Genomic DNA, 17867 nt, shown 5'->3' with positions numbered 1-17867 from the left:
AAAGAAAAGGAAGCAGAGCCAATCCCAGCCAAAACCACGGGAAAAAACCGATCCCAAGGGCGGATCCGGATCTGGGAGTGATCCCAGGGATCCAATGGAAGAAAGGGAAAGGAGGAAAAACAAAGGAGAAGAAAAAGGAAGGAAAAGAAATGGAAAAGACAGGAAAAAAAAGGGAAGGAAAAGAAAAGGAACCGGAGCCAATCCCAGGCAGAAATCAGGGAAAAGCCGATCCCAAGGGCTGATCTGGGATCTGGGAGTGATCCCAGGGATCCAGGGGCCGATCCCCAGTGATCCAGGGGGTGATCCCAGTGATCCAGGGGGTGATCCCAGGGATGCAGGGGTGATCCCAGAGACCCAGGGGGTGATCCCAGTGATCCAGGGGCCGATCCCAGTGATCCAGGGGCGATCCCAGGGATCCAGGGGCCGATCCCAGGGATGCAGGGGTGATCCCAGGGACCCAGGGGGTGATCCCAGGGACCCAGGGGCTGATCCCAGTGATCCAGGGGCCGATCCCAGTGATCCAGGGGCGATCCCAGGGATGCAGGGGGCGATCCCAGTGATCCAGGGGTGATCCCAGTGATCCAGGGGTGATCCCAGTGATCCAGGGGTGATCCCAGGGACCCAGGGGGTGATCCCAGGGACCCAGGGGCTGATCCCAGTGATCCAGGGGCCGATCCCAGTGATCCAGGGGCGATCCCAGGGATGCAGGGGGCGATCCCAGTGATCCAGGGGTGATCCCAGTGATCCAGGGGCCGATCCCAGTGATCCAGGGGCGATCCCAGGGACCCAGGGGCCGATCCCAGGGACCCAGGGGGTGGATCCCAGTGATCCAGGGGGTGATCCCAGGGATCCAGGGGCGATCCCAGGGATCCAGGGGCGATCCCAGGGACCCAGGGGCCGATCCCAGGGACCCAGGGGCCGATCCCAGGGATGCAGGGGGCGATCCCAGTGATCCAGGGGGTGATCCCAGGGATCCAGGGGCGATCCCAGGGACCCAGGGGCCGATCCCAGGGACCCAGGGGGTGATCCCAGGGATCCAGGGGGTGATCCCAGGGATCCAGGGAGTGATCCCAGGGATCCAGGGGCGATCCCAGGGACCCAGGGGCCGATCCCAGGGACCCAGGGGGGTGATCCCAGTGATCCAGGGGGTGATCCCAGGGATCCAGGGGCGATCCCAGGGACCCAGGGGCCGATCCCAGGGATGCAGGGGGCGATCCCAGTGATCCAGGGGGTGATCCCAGGGATCCCAGGGGCGATCCCAGTGATCCAGGGGGCCGATCCCAGTGATCCAGGGGCCGATCTCAGGGATCCAGGGGCCGATCCCAGGGATGCAGGGGTGATCCCAGTGATCCAGGGGGTGATCCCAGGGATCCAGGGGGCGATCCCAGGGATCCAGGGGCCGATCCCAGTGATCCAGGGGTGATCCCAGTGATCCAGGGGCCGATCCCAGTGATCCAGGGGTGATCCCAGTGATCCAGGGGCCGATCCCAGGGACCCAGGGGCGATCCCAGGGACCCAGGGGCCGATCCCAGGGACCCAGGGGGTGATCCAGTGATCCAGGGGGTGATCCCAGGGATCCAGGGGCGATCCCAGTGATCCAGGGGCCGATCCCAGTGATCCAGGGGCCGATCCCAGGGATCCCAGGGGCCGATCCCAGGGATGCAGGGGTGATCCCAGTGATCCAGGGGGTGATCCCAGGGATCCAGGGGGTGATCCCAGGGATCCAGGGGGCGATCCCAGGGATCCAGGGGGTGATCCCAGTGATCCAGGGGGGTGATCCCAGGGATCCAGGGGGTGATCCCAGTGATCCAGGGGTGATCCCAGTGATCCAGGGGTGATCCCAGGGATCCAGGGGCCGATCCCAGGGATGCAGGGGGTGATCCCAGTGATCCAGGGGTGATCCCAGTGATCCAGGGGTGATCCCAGGGATCCAGGGGCCGATCCCAGGGATGCAGGGGCGATCCCAGTGATCCAGGGGCCGATCCCAGGGACGCAGGGGGTGATCCCAGTGATCCAGGGGCCGATCCCAGGGATCCAGGGGCCGATCCAGTGATCCAGGGGGCGATCCCAGGGATCCAGGGGTGATCCCAGGGATGCAGGGGGCGATCCCAGGGATCCAGGGGTGATCCCAGGATGCAGGGGCGATCCCAGTGATCAGGGGCCGATCCCAGGGATCCAGGGGCCGATCCCAGGGATGCAGGGGCCAATCCCAGGGATGCAGGGGGCGATCCCAGGGATCCAGGGGTGATCCCAGGGATCCAGGGGTGATCCCAGGGATGCAGGGGGTGATCCCAGTGATCCAGGGGGTGATCCCAGTGATCCAGGGGCCGATCCCAGGGATGCAGGGGGCGATCCCAGGGATCCAGGGGTGATCCCAGTGATCCAGGGGCCGATCCCAGGGATGCAGGGGGCGATCCCAGTGATCCAGGGGGTGATCCCAGGGATCCAGGGGTGATCCCAGGGATGCAGGGGGCGATCCCAGGGATCCAGGGGTGATCCCAGGGATCCAGGGGGTGATCCCAGGGATCCAGGGGGCGATCCCAGGGATCCAGGGGTGATCCCAGGGATCCAGGGGTGATCCCAGGGATGCAGGGGGTGATCCCAGGGATGCAGGGGCGATCCCAGTGATCCAGGGGCCGATCCCAGGGATCCAGGGGCCGATCCCAGGGATGCAGGGGCCAATCCCAGGGATGCAGGGGGCGATCCCAGGGATCCAGGGGTGATCCCAGGGATCCAGGGGTGATCCAGGGATGCAGGGGGTGATCCCAGGGATGCAGGGGGTGATCCCAGTGATCCAGGGGGTGATCCCAGTGATCCAGGGGCCGATCCCAGGGATCCAGGGGCCGATCCCAGATATGCAGGGGTGATCCCAGGGATGCAGGGGGCGATCCCAGTGATCCAGGGGCCGATCCAGGGATGCAGGAGTTGATCCCAGTGATCCGGGGGCGATCCCAGGGATGCAGGGGGCGATCCCAGGGATGCAGGGGTGATCCCAGGGATGCAGGGGCCGATCCCAGGGATCCAGGGGCGATCCCAGTGATCCAGGGCCGATCCCAGTGATCCAGGGGCGATCCATGGATGCAGGGGCCGATCCCAGGGACCCAGGGGGTGATCCCAGTGATCCAGGGGGTGATCCCAGAGATCCAGGGGGCGATCCCAGTGATCCAGGGGCCGATCCCAGGGATGCAGGGGTGATCCCAGGGATCCAGGGGCCGATCCCAGTGATCCAGGGGCCGATCCCAGGGATCCAGGGGCCGATCCCAGGGATGCAGGGGCGATCCCAGGGATCCAGGGGCCGATCCCAGGGATGCAGGGGCCGATCCCAGGGATGCAGGAGTTGATCCCAGTGATCCAGGGGGCGATCCCAGGGATGCAGGGGACCATCCCAGGGACCCAGGGGGCGATCCCAGGGATCCAGGGGGTGATCCCAGGGATCCAGGGGGTGATCCCAGTGATCCAGGGGCCGATCCCAGGGATGCAGGAGTTGATCCCAGTGATCCAGGGGGCGATCCCAGGGATGCAGGGGGTGATCCCAGGGATCCAGGGGCCGATCCCAGTGATCCAGGGGGCGATCCCAGGGATCCAGGGGTGATCCCAGTGGTCCAGGGGCGATCTCAGGGATGCAGGGGGTGATCCCAGGGATCCAGGGGGGCGATCCCAGTGATCCAGGGGCCGATCCCAGTGATCCAGGGGCCGATCCCAGGGATGCAGGGGCCGATCCCAGGGATGCAGGGGGCGATCCCAGTGATCCAGGGGGCGATCCCAGGGATGCAGGGGCCGATCCCAGTGATCCAGGGGGTGATCCCAGTGATCCAGGGGGCGATCCCAGGGATGCAGGAGTTGATCCCAGGGATCCAGGGGGCGATCCCAGGGATCCAGGGGGCGATCCCAGGGATCCAGGGGCCGATCCCAGGGATCCAGAGGGTGATCCCAGGGATGCAGGGGCGATCCCAGGGATCCAGGGAGTGATCCCAGGGATCCAGGGGCCGATCCCAGGGATGCAGGAGTTGATCCCAGTGATCCAGGGGGCGATCCCAGGGATGCAGGGGGTGTTCCCAGGGATGCAGGAGTTGATCCCAGTGATCCAGGGGGCGATCCCAGGGATCCAGGGGCCGATCCCAGGGATCCAGGGGCCGATCCCAAGGCTCGCGAGGCTCTCACCCCCTGGAAGAAGGCGAACAGGACGTTCCTGGGGAGGCGCCGGGAGCCCGGAGCCGCCTGCAGCGCCTCGGCCGCCGCCAGCAGCGCCACGAAGGAGCCCACGGAGGCCTCGGCGCCGGGAGCCACGTTCCAGAAAAACGAGTGGCTGTCCAGCTGGAAAAGCGGGAAGAGCCGGGGTCGGCGGCGCCGGAACGCCGGGAATGGCGCGCGGATCGCAGGGAAGAACGGGGAGTTCGGCAGGGATCCCACCCAGAAACTGGGAATTCGGCAGGGATCCCACCCAAAATCCCGGGAATTCTGTGTGGATCCCACCCAGAAACCGGGAATTCTGCAGGGATCCCACCCAGAAACCGGGAATTCGACAGGGATCCCACCCAGAAACTGGGAATTCTGTGTGGATCCCACCCAGAATCCCGGGAATTCTGCAGGGATCCCACCCAGAAACCGGGAATTCAGCAGGGATCCCACCCAAAATCCCAGGAATTCTGCAGGGATCCCACCCAGAAACCTGGGAATTCTGTGTGGATCCCACCCAGAAAACCCTGGGAATTCTGCAGGGATCCCACCCAAAATCCCAGGAATTCTCCGTGGATCCCACCCAAAAACTGCGAATGCCAATCCAGTCCTGATCCCACCCAAAAACCTGGGAATTCTGCACGGATCCCACCCGAAATCCCGGGAATTCTGTGTGGATCCCACCCAGAAAACTGGGAATTCGGCAGGGATCCCACCCAGAAACTGGGAATGGCAATCCAGTCCTGATCCCACCCAGAAACCTGGAATTCTGCAGGGATCCCACCCGAAATCCCGGGAATTCGGCAGGGATTCCACCCAGAACCACCGGGAATCCAATCCAGTCCTGATCCCACCCAAAACCCCAGGAATTCTCCATGGATCCCACCCAAAAACTGGGAATGCCAATCCAGTCCTGATCCCACCCAAAAACCTGGGAATTCCAGCCCCAATCCCATCCAAAACTCCGGGGAATTCTGCACGGATCCCACCCAAAAACTGGGAATGCCAATCCAGCCCCAATCCCACCCAAAAACTGGGAATTCAGCATGGATCCCACCCAAAACCCCGGGAATTCTGCGTGGATCCCACCCAGAAACCTGGGAATTCCAGCCCCAATCCCACCCAAAACCCCGGGAATTCTGCACGGATCCCACCCAGAAACCTGGGAATGCCAATCCAGCCCCAATCCCACCCAAAAAACCGGGAATTCTGCGTGGATCCCACCCAGAACCACCGGGAATGCTCCTGATCCCACCCAAAACCCCAGGAATTCTCCGTGGATCCCACCCAAAAACTGGGAATGCCAATCCAGTCCTGATCCCACCCAAAAACCTGGGAATTCCAGCCCCAATCCCATCCAAAACTCCGGGAATTCTGCACGGATCCCACCCAAAACCCCGGAATTCTGCATGGATCCCACCCAGAACCACCAGGAATGCCAATCCAGCCCCGATCCCACCCAAAAAAACCCCAGGAATTCCGCACTGATCCCAGCCAAAACCCCGGGAATTCTGTTCAGGGAAAGCAATTCCGTTTTCTGGGCTTTTCCGGGCTTTTCCCAGGATTTTCCCGGGATTTTCCGAGGGGACGCACCCGCGTGGCCGCCAGGATCAGCTGCTGGCCGGGATCCACCTTTCCCGAGGAATTGATGGGATGCAGGGAGCTCCAGACGTTGTAATCCAGGAGGGGATCGCAGACGATCTCTGGGAACAGAGGGGAACATTCCAGAGGCTGGGAGGGCTCCAAGGAAAAAGGAGGAAAGGGAATTCCGCTGGGAATTCCGGCCCGAAATCCACGGGAAAGAGGGAGGAATTGATGGGATTCAGGCTGGAATGCAGCAGGGGATCCCAAGGGATCTCTGGGAAGAGAGGAGAACGTTCCACGAGTTGGGATCGCAGCGGGAATGAGGGGAAAATCAGCAAAATCTGCTAAAAACCAAGGAAAAAGTGAATTCCTGAGGGAATTTTTATGGAAAAAAGGAGGAATTGATGGCATTCAGGGTCCTCCAGATGCACAGAATCTCTGGGAAGAGAAGAAAGTTGGGATCCAGGATTCCAGGAGTTGGGATCACAGCGAGAACGAGCGAAAAAATCAGCAAATTCTGCTAAAAACCGGGAAAAACGGAATTCCTGAGGGAATTTTTCTGGAAAAAAGGGAGGAATTGATGGGATTCAGGCTGGAATCCAGCAGGGGATCCCAAGGAATCTCTGGGAAGAGAGGAGAACGTTCCAGGAGTTGGGATTGCAGCGGGAATGAGGGGAAAATCAGCAAAATCTGCTAAAAACCAGGGAAAAAGTGAATTCCTGAGGGAATTTTTATGGAAAAGAGACAGGAATTGATGGGATTCAGGCTGGAATCCAGCAGGGGATCCCAAGGAATCTCTGGGAGGAGAGGAGAACATTCCAGGAGTTGGGATCACAGCGGGAATGAGGGAAAAAGGAGCATTTTTGGTGCCGCTGCTGAGCAGATTTTGCTCCATTTGAGGGGAAAAAGTGAATTCCTGAGGGAATTTTGATGGAAAAAAGGGAGGAATTGATGGGATTCAGGATCCTCCAGGTGCACAGAATGGCTGGGAAGTGAAACAAACCTTCCAGGAGTTGGGATCACAGCGGGAATGAGGCAAAAAGGAGCACTTTTGGTGCCGCCGCTGAGGCAAATTCTGCTAAAAAACCAGGGGAAAAAGTGAATTCCTGAGGGAATTCTTACGGAAAAGAGACAAGAATTGATGAGATTCAGGGTCCTCCGGATGCACAGAATCTCTGGGAAGAGGAGAAAGTTGGGATCCAGGATTCCAGGAGTTGGGATCACAGCGAGAACGAGCGAAAAATCAGCAAAATTCTGCTCCACGTGAGGGGAAAAAGTGAATTCCTGAGGGAATTTTTATGGAAAAAAGGAGGAATTGATGGGATTCAGGGTCCTCCAGATGCACAGAATCTCTGGGAAGAGGAGAAAGTTGGGATCCAGGATTCCAGGAGTTGGGATCACAGCGAGAACGAGCGAAAAATCAGCAAAATTCTGCTCCACGTGAGGGGAAAAAGTGAATTCCTGAGGGAATTTTTCTGGAAAAAAGGCAAGAATTGATGGGATTCAGGCTGGAATCCAGCAGGGGATCCCAAGGGATCTCTGGGAAAAGAGGAGAACGCTCTGGAGTTGGGATCGCAGTGGGAATGAGGGGGAAAATCAGCAAAATCTGCTAAAAAACAGGGAAAACGGAATTCCTGAGGGAATTTTTCTGGAAAAAAGGGAGGAATTGATGGGATTCAGGCTGGAATCCAGCAGGGGATCCCAAGGAATCTCTGGGAAGAGAGGAGAACGTTCCAGGAGTTGGGATTGCAGCGGGAATGAGGGAAAATCAGCAAAATCTGCTAAAAACCAGGGAAAAAGTGAATTCCTGAGGGAATTTTTATGGAAAAGAGACAGGAATTGATGGGATTCAGGCTGGAATCCAGCAGGGGATCCCAAGGAATCTCTGGGAGGAGAGGAGAACATTCCAGGAGTTGGGATCACAGCGGGAGATGAGGGAAAAAGGAGCATTTTTGGTGCCGCTGCTGAGCAGATTTTGCTCCATTTGAGGGGAAAAAGTGAATTCCTGAGGGAATTTTGATGGAAAAAAGGGAGGAATTGATGGGATTCAGGATCCTCCAGGTGCACAGAATGGCTGGGAAGTGAAACAAACCTTCCAGGAGTTGGGATCACAGCGGGAATGAGGCAAAAAGGAGCACTTTTGGTGCCGCCGCTGAGCAAATTCTGCTAAAAAACCAGGGGAAAAAGTGAATTCCTGAGGGAATTCTTACGGAAAAGAGACAAGAATTGATGAGATTCAGGGTCCTCCAGATGCACAGAATCTCTGGGAAGAGGAGAAAGTTGGGATCCAGGATTCCAGGAGTTGGGATCACAGCGAGAACGAGCGAAAAATCAGCAAAATTCTGCTCCACGTGAGGGGAAAAAGTGAATTCCTGAGGGAATTTTATGGAAAAAAGGAGGAATTGATGGGATTCAGGGTCCTCCAGATGCACAGAATCTCTGGGAAGAGGAGAAAGTTGGGATCCAGGATTCCAGGAGTTGGGATCACAGTGGGAATGAGGCAAAAAGGAGCACTTTTGGTGCTGCCCCTAAGCAAAATCTGCTAAAAAACGGGAAAAAAACGGAATTCCTGAGGGAATTTTTATGGAAAAAAGGGAAGAACTGATGGAATTCAAGCTGGAATCCAGCAGGGGATCTCAAGGAATCTCTGGGAAGAGAGGAGAACGCTCCTGGAGTTGGGATCACAGCAGGAATGAGGCAAAAAAGGAGCACTTTTGGTGCCGCCGCTGAGCAAAATCCGCTAAAAACCAGGGAAAAAAGTGAATTCCTGAGGGAATTTTTATGGAAAAAAGGGGAAGAATGGATGGGATTCAGGCTGGAATCCAGCAGGGGATCCCAAGGAATCCCTGGGAAAAGAGGAGAACGCTCCTGGAGTTGGGATCACAGCAGGAATGAGGGGAAAAAGGAGCACTTTTGGTGCCGCTGCTGAGCAAAATCCGCTAAAAACCAGGGGAAAAGTGAATTCCTGAGGGAATTTTGATGGAAAAAAGGGAAGAATTGATGGGATTCAGGCTGGAATCCAGCAGGGGATCCCAAGGAATCTCTGGGAAGAGAGGAGAACGTTCCAGGAGTTGGGATTGCAGCGGGAATGAGGGGAAAATCAGCAAAATCTGCTAAAAACCAGGGGAAAAAAGTGAATTCCTGAGGGAATTTTTTCTGGAAAAAAGGGAGGAATTGATGGGATTCAGGCTGGAATCCAGCAGGGGATCCCAAGGAATCTCTGGGAAGAGAGGAGAACGCTCCTGGAGTTGGGATCACAGCAGGAATGAGGCAAAAAAGGAGCACTTTTGGTGCCGCCGCTGAGCAAAATCCGCTAAAAACCAGGGAAAAAAGTGAATTCCTGAGGGAATTTTGATGGAAAAAAGGGAAGAATTGATGGGATTCAGGCTGGAATCCAGCAGGGGATCCCAAGGAATCTCTGGGAAGTGAAATAAACCTTCCAAGAGTTGGGATCACAGCGGGGAACGAGTAAAAAATCATCAAAATTCTACTAAAAACCCAGGGAAGAAGTTTCTCAGGAAAAATTTTCTCAGGAGAAATTTCCTGAGGGAATTTTTAGCGAAAACAGAGAGGAATTGATGGGATTCAGGCTGGAATCCAGCAGGGGATCCCCAAGGAATCTCTGGGAAGCGAAACAAACCTTCCAGGGAGTTGGGATCACAGCGCAAATGAGGAAAGAAAGGAGCACTTCTGGTGCCGCCGCCGAGCAAAATCCGCTAAAAACCAGGGGAAAAAGCGAATTCCCGAGGGAATTTTTTTCCCGGAATCCCTGGAAAAGCGGGAGAAGCGTACCTGGGTTGATGCTGAAGGTGCTCTGCAGGGAGCTGCGCCTCATGCAGGTGACGGTGCTGGCGGCCGCGTGCATGTGGGCCAGCAGCTGCATGGCACAGAGCGGGAACTGCGGCGCCGAGCCCTCCCGCGGGACGTTGTGAGCGCGGTAGCACTGGGCAAAAAACCACGGCAAAGGTCAGAGCCGGGGGTTATCCCACAGGGAAGCAGGCTGCAGGGGGGCGGCGCTTTTGGGGATTCTCAGCGGGGTTTTTTGGAATTTTTTGGGAATTTTTGGGAATTTTTTTGGAATTATTTTGGGATTTTTTCGAATTTTTTGGGGATTTTTTGTGGGGTTTTTTGGGAATTTTGAGTGGGGTTTTTTGGAATTTTTTTGGGAATTTTTAGTGGGTTTTTTTGGAATTTTTTTGGGGATTTTTAGTGGGGTTTTTTGGAATTTTTTGGGGGGTTTTTAGTGGGTTTTTTGGAATTTTTTTTGGATTTTTAGTGGGGTTTTTGAAATTTTTTTTTGAATTTTTAGTGGGGTTTTTTGGAATTTTTTGGGGATTTTTTGGAATTTTTTAGGGATTTTTTGGAATTTTTGGGGGATTTTTAGTGGGGTTTTTGGAATTTTTTGGGGTTTTTAGGGGTTTTTTTTGGATTTTTAGTGGGTTTTTTGGAATTTTTTGGGGATTTTTAATGCTTCTTTTTGGAATTTTTTGGGGATTTTTAGTGGGGTTTTTTGGAATTTTTAGTGGGTTTTTTGGAATTTTTTGGGGATTTTTAGTGGGTTTTTTGGAATTTTTTGGGGATTTTTTGTGGGGTTTTTTGGGAATTTTTAGTGGGGTTTTTTTGGATTTTTTTTGGGATTTTTAATGGTTTTTTTTTGGAATGTTTTGGGGATTTTAAATGGGTTTTTTAAGAGTTTTTAATTGGCTTTTAATGAATTTTTCCTGAAATTTTGAAGTATTTTTAAAGGTTTTTCAAAAGAATTTTCATGTAATTTTAAAGGATTTTTAATAAGTTTTTAAAACAGACTTTTAATCAATTTTTATAGGCTTTTAAGGATTTTAAAGATTTGGGTTTTAAATAGATTTTAATGGACTTCTAATGGATTTTCACAGATTCTTACAGATTTCCAATGGATTTCCAATGGATTTTTAATAGATTTTTATGGATTTATACAGGTTTTTTACGGATTTTTACGGATTATTAATGGATTTTTAAGCATTTTTAATTGATTTTTATGGATTTTTACAGGTTTTATATGGATTTTTATGGATTTTTAACTGATTTTTATGCATTTTTAATGGATTTTTATCAGATTTTCAATGGATTTTTACGGATTATTAATGGATTTTTATTGATTTTTACAGGTTTTCTATGGATTTTTAATTGATTTTTATGGATTTGTAGAGGTTTTTTACGGATTTGTATGGATTTTTAATGGATTTTTATGCAATTTTTAATGGAATTTTATGGATTATTAAGGGATTTTTATAGATTTTTAATGGATTTTTATAGATTTTCAATGGATTTTCATGAATTTTTAATGGATTTTTATGAATTTGTACAGGTTTTTTATGGATTTTTACGGATTTTTAGGGATTTTTAACGGATTTTAACCGATCTTTTGGCATTTTCTTGCAGATTCCCGAGTCAAAAGCCCCAAATTCCCGCCCCATTCCCAGCTCCATTCCCAGCTCCCATTCCCAGCCCCTTTCCCAGCCCCATTCCCTCCCATTCCCAGCTCCCATCCCCTCCCATTCCCAGCTCCCATTCCCAGCTCCCATTCCCAGCTCCATTCCCAGCTCCCATTCCCAGCTCCATTCCCAGCTCCATTCCCAGCTCCATTCCCAGCTCCCATCCCCTCCCATTCCCAGCTCCCATTCCCAGCTCCCATTCCCAGCTCCCATTCCCAGCCCCATTCCCAGCTCCATTCCCAGCTCCCATTCCCAGCTCCCATTCCCAGTTCCCATTCCCAGCTCCCATTCCCAGCTCCATTCCCAGCTCCATTCCCAGCTCCCATTCCCAGCTCCCATTCCCAGCTCCCATTCCCAGCTCCATTCCCAGCTCCCATTCCCAGCTCCCATTCCCAGCTCCCATTCCCAGCTCCCATTCCCAGCTCCCATTCCCAGCCCCATTCCCAGCTCCCATTCCCAGCTCCCATTCCCTCCCATTCCCAGCTCCATTCCCAGCTCCCATTCCCAGCTCCCATTCCCAGCCCCATTCCCAGCTCCCATTCCCAGCTCCCATTCCCAGCTCCCATTCCCAGCTCCCATTCCCAGCTCCCATTCCCAGCTCCATTCCCAGCTCCCATTCCCAGCTCCCATTCCCAGCTCCCATTCCCAGCTCCCATTCCCAGCTCCCATTCCCAGCCCCATTCCCAGCTCCCATTCCCTCCCATTCCCAGCTCCATTCCCAGCTCCCATTCCCAGCTCCCATTCCCAGCCCCATTCCCAGCTCCCATTCCCAGCTCCCATTCCCAGCTCCCATTCCCAGCTCCCATTCCCAGCTCCATTCCCAGCTCCCATTCCCTCCCATTCCCAGCCCCATTCCCAGCTCCCATTCCCAGCTCCCATTCCCAGCTCCCATTCCCAGCTCCCATTCCCAGCTCCCATTCCCAGCTCCATTCCCAGCTCCCATTCCCAGCTCCATTCCCAGCTCCATTCCCAGCTCCCATTCCCTCCCATTCCCAGCCCCATTCCCAGCTCCCATTCCCAGCTCCCATTCCCAGCTCCCATTCCCAGCCCCATTCCCAGCCCCATTCCCAGCTCCCATTCCCAGCTCCCATTCCCAGCTCCATTCCCAGCTCCCATTCCCAGCTCCCATTCCCAGCTCCATTCCCAGCTCCCATTCCCAGCTCCCATTCCCAGCTCCCATTCCCAGCTCCCATTCCCAGCCCCATTCCCAGCCCCATTCCCAGCTCCCATTCCCAGCTCCCATTCCCAGCCCCATTCCCAGCTCCCATTCCCAGCTCCCATTCCCAGCCCCATTCCCAGCTCCCATTCCCAGCTCCCATTCCCAGCTCCATTCCCAGCTCCCATTCCCAGCTCCCATTCCCAGCCCCATTCCCAGCCCCATTCCCAGCTCCCATTCCCAGCCCCATTCCCAGCTCCCATTCCCAGCTCCCATTCCCAGCTCCATTCCCAGTTCCCATTCCCAGCTCCCATTCCCAGCTCCATTCCCAGCTCCATTCCCAGCTCCCATTCCCAGCTCCCATTCCCAGCTCCCATTCCCAGCTCCCATTCCCAGCTCCATTCCCAGCTCCCATTCCCAGCTCCCATTCCCAGCTCCCATTCCCAGCTCCCATTCCCAGCTCCCATTCCCAGCCCCATTCCCAGCTCCCATTCCCAGCTCCCATTCCCTCCCATTCCCAGCTCCATTCCCAGCTCCCATTCCCAGCTCCCATTCCCAGCCCCATTCCCAGCTCCCATTCCCAGCTCCCATTCCCAGCTCCCATTCCCAGCTCCATTCCCAGCTCCCATTCCCTCCCATTCCCAGCCCCATTCCCAGCTCCCATTCCCAGCTCCCATTCCCAGCTCCCATTCCCAGCTCCCATTCCCAGCTCCCATTCCCAGCTCCATTCCCAGCTCCCATTCCCAGCTCCCATTCCCAGCTCCCATTCCCAGCTCCCATTCCCAGCCCCATTCCCAGCTCCCATTCCCTCCCATTCCCAGCTCCATTCCCAGCTCCCATTCCCAGCTCCCATTCCCAGCCCCATTCCCAGCTCCCATTCCCAGCTCCCATTCCCAGCTCCCATTCCCAGCTCCCATTCCCAGCTCCATTCCCAGCTCCCATTCCCTCCCATTCCCAGCCCCATTCCCAGCTCCCATTCCCAGCTCCCATTCCCAGCTCCCATTCCCAGCTCCCATTCCCAGCTCCCATTCCCAGCTCCCATTCCCAGCTCCATTCCCAGCTCCCATTCCCAGCTCCATTCCCAGCTCCATTCCCAGCTCCCATTCCCTCCCATTCCCAGCCCCATTCCCAGCTCCCATTCCCAGCTCCCATTCCCAGCTCCCATTCCCAGCTCCCATTCCCAGCCCCATTCCCAGCCCCATTCCCAGCTCCCATTCCCAGCTCCCATTCCCAGCTCCATTCCCAGCTCCCATTCCCAGCTCCATTCCCAGCTCCCATCCCCTCCCATTCCCAGCTCCCATTCCCAGCTCCCATTCCCAGCTCCCATTCCCAGCTCCCATTCCCGGCTCCCATTCCCAGCTCCCATTCCCAGCTCCCATTCCCAGCTCCCATTCCCGGCTCCCATTCCCAGCCCCCATTCCCAGCTCCCATTCCCAGCTCCATTCCCAGCTCCCATTCCCTCCCATTCCCAGCTCCCATTCCCAGCTCCCATTCCCAGCTCCCATTCCCAGCTCCCATTCCCGCCCCATTCCCAGCTCCCATTCCCAGCTCCCATTCCCAGCTCCCATTCCCGGCTCCCATTCCCAGCTCCATTCCCAGCTCCATTCCCGCCCCATTCCCAGCTCCATTCCCAGCTCCCATCCCCTCCCATTCCCAGCCCCATTCCCAGCTCCCATTCCCAGCTCCCATTCCCTCCCATTCCCAGCTCCATTCCCAGCTCCATTCCCAGCTCCATTCCCAGCTCCATTCCCAGCTCCCATTCCCAGCTCCCATTCCCAGCTCCATTCCCAGCTCCCATTCCCAGCTCCCATTCCCAGCTCCCATTCCCAGCTCCCATTCCCAGCCCCATTCCCAGCTCCATTCCCAGCTCCCATTCCCATTCCCATTCCCAGCTCCCATTCCCAGCTCCCATTCCCAGCTCCCATCCCAGCTCCATTCCCGGCTCCCATTCCCATTCCCATTCCCAGCCCCATTCCCATTCCCATTCCCAGCTCCCATTCCCAGCTCCATTCCCAGCTCCCATTCCCAGCTCCCATTCCCAGCTCCCATTCCCATTCCCATTCCCAGCCCCATTCCCATTCCCATTCCCAGCTCCCATTCCCAGCTCCCATTCCCATTCCCATTCCCAGCTCCCATTCCCACCCCATTCCCAGCTCCATTCCCGCCCCATTTCCAGTTCCCATTCCCGCCCCATTCCCATTCCCATTCCCGTCCCATTCCCGGCGGGAAGCGATTCCCGCTTTTCCAGGCACCTCTTTGATCACTTGGGTCTCGTTGGCGTCTTCCAGAAGGAAAATGGGGAAGGGGAAATCCTCGTAGGAGAGGCCGCTGCCCGCGGGGTTCCAGGCGCTGCCGTTGCAGTGCGAGAACTGCGGGCCGTAATCCTGGGAATAAACGCCTGGAAAAGAGGGAAAGTGGGGAAAAACGGGGGAAATGGGGGAGAAATGGGGGGAGAATGGGGAAAAATGGGGGAATAATGGGGAACAACGGCGCAAAAATGGAGATAAATGGTGAAAAAATGGAGAAAAAATGGGGAAAAATGGGGGAAATGGGGGAGAAATGGGGGGAAACAGTGCAAAAATGGGGAAAAATGGTGCAAAAATGGAGATAAATGGTGAAAAAATGGAGAAAAAATGGAGAAAAAAGAGGGGGGGAAAAAGGGGGAAAAAATGGAGAAAAAGGGGGAAAAATTGGTGAAAAAATGGAGAAAAACGGGGGAAAAATGGGGAAAAATGGGGGAAAATGGGGAAAAAAGGGAAAAAAATGGAAAAAATGGAAAAAATGGAGCAAAAATGGAGAAAAAATGGGAAAAATGGAGAAAAATGGAGAAAAATGGGGGAAAATGGGGAAAAGGAGGGAAAATGGGGAAAAGGAGGGAAAATGGGGAAAAATGGGGGAAAATGGTGAAAAAATAGTGAAAATGGAGAAAAATGGGGAAAAATGGACAAAAAAGGGAGAAAAAAGGGGGGAAAATGGGGAAAAATGGAGAAAAAAAGGGGGGAAAATGGGGAAAAGGGAGAAAAATGGTGAAAAAATGGAGAAAATGGAGAAAAAATGGAGAAAAATGGAGAAAAATGGGGAAAATGGTGCAAAAATGGAGAGAAAGGGTGAAGAACGGAGAGAAAATGGAGAAAAATGTGGAAGAATGGGGAAAATGGGAAAAAACGGTGCAAAAATGGAGAAACGGGGGAAAATGGAGAAAAAATGGAGAAAAAAGGGGGAAAAAATGGAGAAAAAATGGGGAAAAAATGGGGAAAAAATTGGGGAAAAAATGGGGAAAAAATGGGGAAAAAAATGGGGGAAAAATGGCGAAAATGGAGAAAAATGGTGCAAAAATGGGGAAAAATGGTGCAAAAATGGGAAAAAAATGGGAAAAATCTGAGCCTGGAGGGAAGAATTCCGGAATTTCGGGATGGAACGGGATCTTAAGGATAATCTGGGACAGCTTCCACCATCCCAGGTGGATCCAAGACGGATTTGGGATGAGGAATCCATGGAATTCCCTGGGCCAGGGCCCCCTGACCCTCACAGGGAAGGATTTATCCCAAAAATCCCACCTAAAATTCCCATCTTTCCCTCCATTCCCGCTTTTCCCGGCACTGCATCCTTTGGGAAAAATCCCTTCCCAAGGAGGTCACTCCAAAGCTGAACATTCCCAATTTTCCAGCCTTTTTTCCCAAGCCGGATCCCAAATTTGAGATTCCAATTTCCCTCCCATTCCCATTTCCCTGAAATCCTTGGACTATCCCCCCCAAGCCCAGCCCTTTTCCTGCTTTTCCTGCTCCCAGGCAGGGAAGAACTGGGAATTTTTCCTCACCAAATCCATCGTTGGGACACTTCAATCCCGGGGAAAATCCTCCGGAAGGGGCGGGCGAGACAGCGGCCACGGCCAGGCCGGAAATCCGGGGATTTCCCTTCAGCCGCATCAAAACATCCCTGGAGAAGGGAAAACAGGGCTGGAATCAGGGATTTATCCCTAAAGAACGGAAATCCAGGGATAAATCAAGGAAATGAAGGAAAAATCCCGGGGTTTTTATGTGGGAAGGGCCCAAAATGCTGGAAAATCAACAGGAAGGAAATTCCAGGCCCCAAATCCGGGGATTTCTCCTCAGCTGCATCAAAATCTCCCTGGAGAAGGGAAAACAGGGCTGGAATCAGGGATTTATGCAGGGGAAAGTAAAATTCAGGGATAAATCAAAGAAATGAAGGAAAAATCCCGGGGTTTTTATGTGGGAAGGGCCCAAAATGCTGGAAAATCAACAGGAAGGAAATTCCAGGACCCAAATCTGGGAATTTCCCCTCAGCTGCATCAAAATCTTCCTGGGGAAGGGAAAACCAGGCTGGAATCAGGGATTTATCCCTAAAGAACGGAAATCCAGGGAAAAACCAAGGAAATGAAGGAAAAATCCCGGGGTTTTTATGGGGGAAGGGCCCAAAATGCTGGAAAATCAACAGGAAGGAAATTCCAGGACCCAAATCTGGGAATTTCCCTCAGCTACATCAAAATCTTCCTGGAAAAGGGAAAACAGGGCTGGAGTCAGGGATTTATGCAGGGAAAGTAAAATTCAGGGATAAAACAAAGAAATGAAGGAAAAATCCCGGGGTTTTTATGTGGGAAGGGCCCAAAATGCTGGAAAATCAACAGGAAGGAAATTCCAGGACCCAAATCCGGGGATTTCCCCTCAGCTGCATCAAAATCTCCCTGGAGAAGGGAAAACCAGGCTGGAATCAGGGATTTATCCCTAAAGAACGGAAATCCAGGGAAAAACCAAGGAAATGAAGGAAAAATCCCAGGGTTTTTATGTGGGAAGGGCCCAAAATGCTGGAAAATCAACAGGAAGGAAATTCCAGGCTCCAAATCTGGGAATTTCCCTCAGCTACATCAAAATCTCCCTGGAAAAGGGAAAACAGGGCTGGAGTCAGGGATTTATGCAGGGGAAAGTAAAATTCAGGGATAAATCAAAGAAATGAAGGAAAAATCCCGGGGTTTTTATGAGGGAAGGGCCCAAAATGCTGGAAAATCAACAGGAAGGAAATTCCAGGCTGCGAATCTGGGAATTTCCCCTCAGCTGCATCAAAATCTCCCTGGAAAAGGGAAAATAGGGCTGGAATCAGGGATTTATGTAGGGAAAGGTGAAATTCAGGGATAAATCAAGGAAATGAAGGAAAAATCCCGGGGTTTTTATGTGGGAAGGGCCCAAAATGCTGGAAAATCAGCAGGAAGAAAATTCCAGCCACGCCTTTCCCGCTTTTCCCAGGGAAAGGAGCCCTCAGTCCACCCTGGGATTGATTCTTCCCTCTTTTCTAAAATCACAGCTCAACATTCCACAGATTTGGCAGCGACCACAGAGCCAATCCCACAGAAAAAAAAAAAAAGAAGGGAAAAACCCAAATTTAGGCGGGACTAAATCCACGAAACCCCGGGAAAAGCAGGAATTCTCCGAGCCAGGGATTTGGGGGACAGGGAAAATGGGATTTTC

The 17867-nt window shown here is 53.8% G+C and overlaps 1 protein-coding gene across 1 annotated transcript in view; it reads right to left on the bottom strand.

Annotated features, from left to right (window-relative positions):
• The window catches only part of NCSTN (nicastrin), a 43574-nt gene that overhangs the window by 21964 nt on the left and 3743 nt on the right, over nucleotides 1-17867 (bottom strand). Inside the window, exons 4-8 of the mRNA XM_048288427.1 lie at nucleotides 16205-16323; nucleotides 14640-14785; nucleotides 9553-9703; nucleotides 5770-5879; nucleotides 4135-4314 (exon numbers count right to left, since the gene is read on the bottom strand). Of these exons, the coding sequence (XP_048144384.1) occupies nucleotides 4135-4314; nucleotides 5770-5879; nucleotides 9553-9703; nucleotides 14640-14785; nucleotides 16205-16323 (706 nt within the window). The remainder of the gene's footprint in view (nucleotides 1-4134; nucleotides 4315-5769; nucleotides 5880-9552; nucleotides 9704-14639; nucleotides 14786-16204; nucleotides 16324-17867) is intronic.

Source organism: Corvus hawaiiensis, chromosome 29 (assembly GCF_020740725.1).
Source record: "Corvus hawaiiensis isolate bCorHaw1 chromosome 29, bCorHaw1.pri.cur, whole genome shotgun sequence".
In the NCBI taxonomy this organism is placed as follows: Eukaryota; Metazoa; Chordata; class Aves; order Passeriformes; family Corvidae; genus Corvus; species Corvus hawaiiensis.
This window is presented reverse-complemented; position numbering and strand designations above follow the sequence as displayed.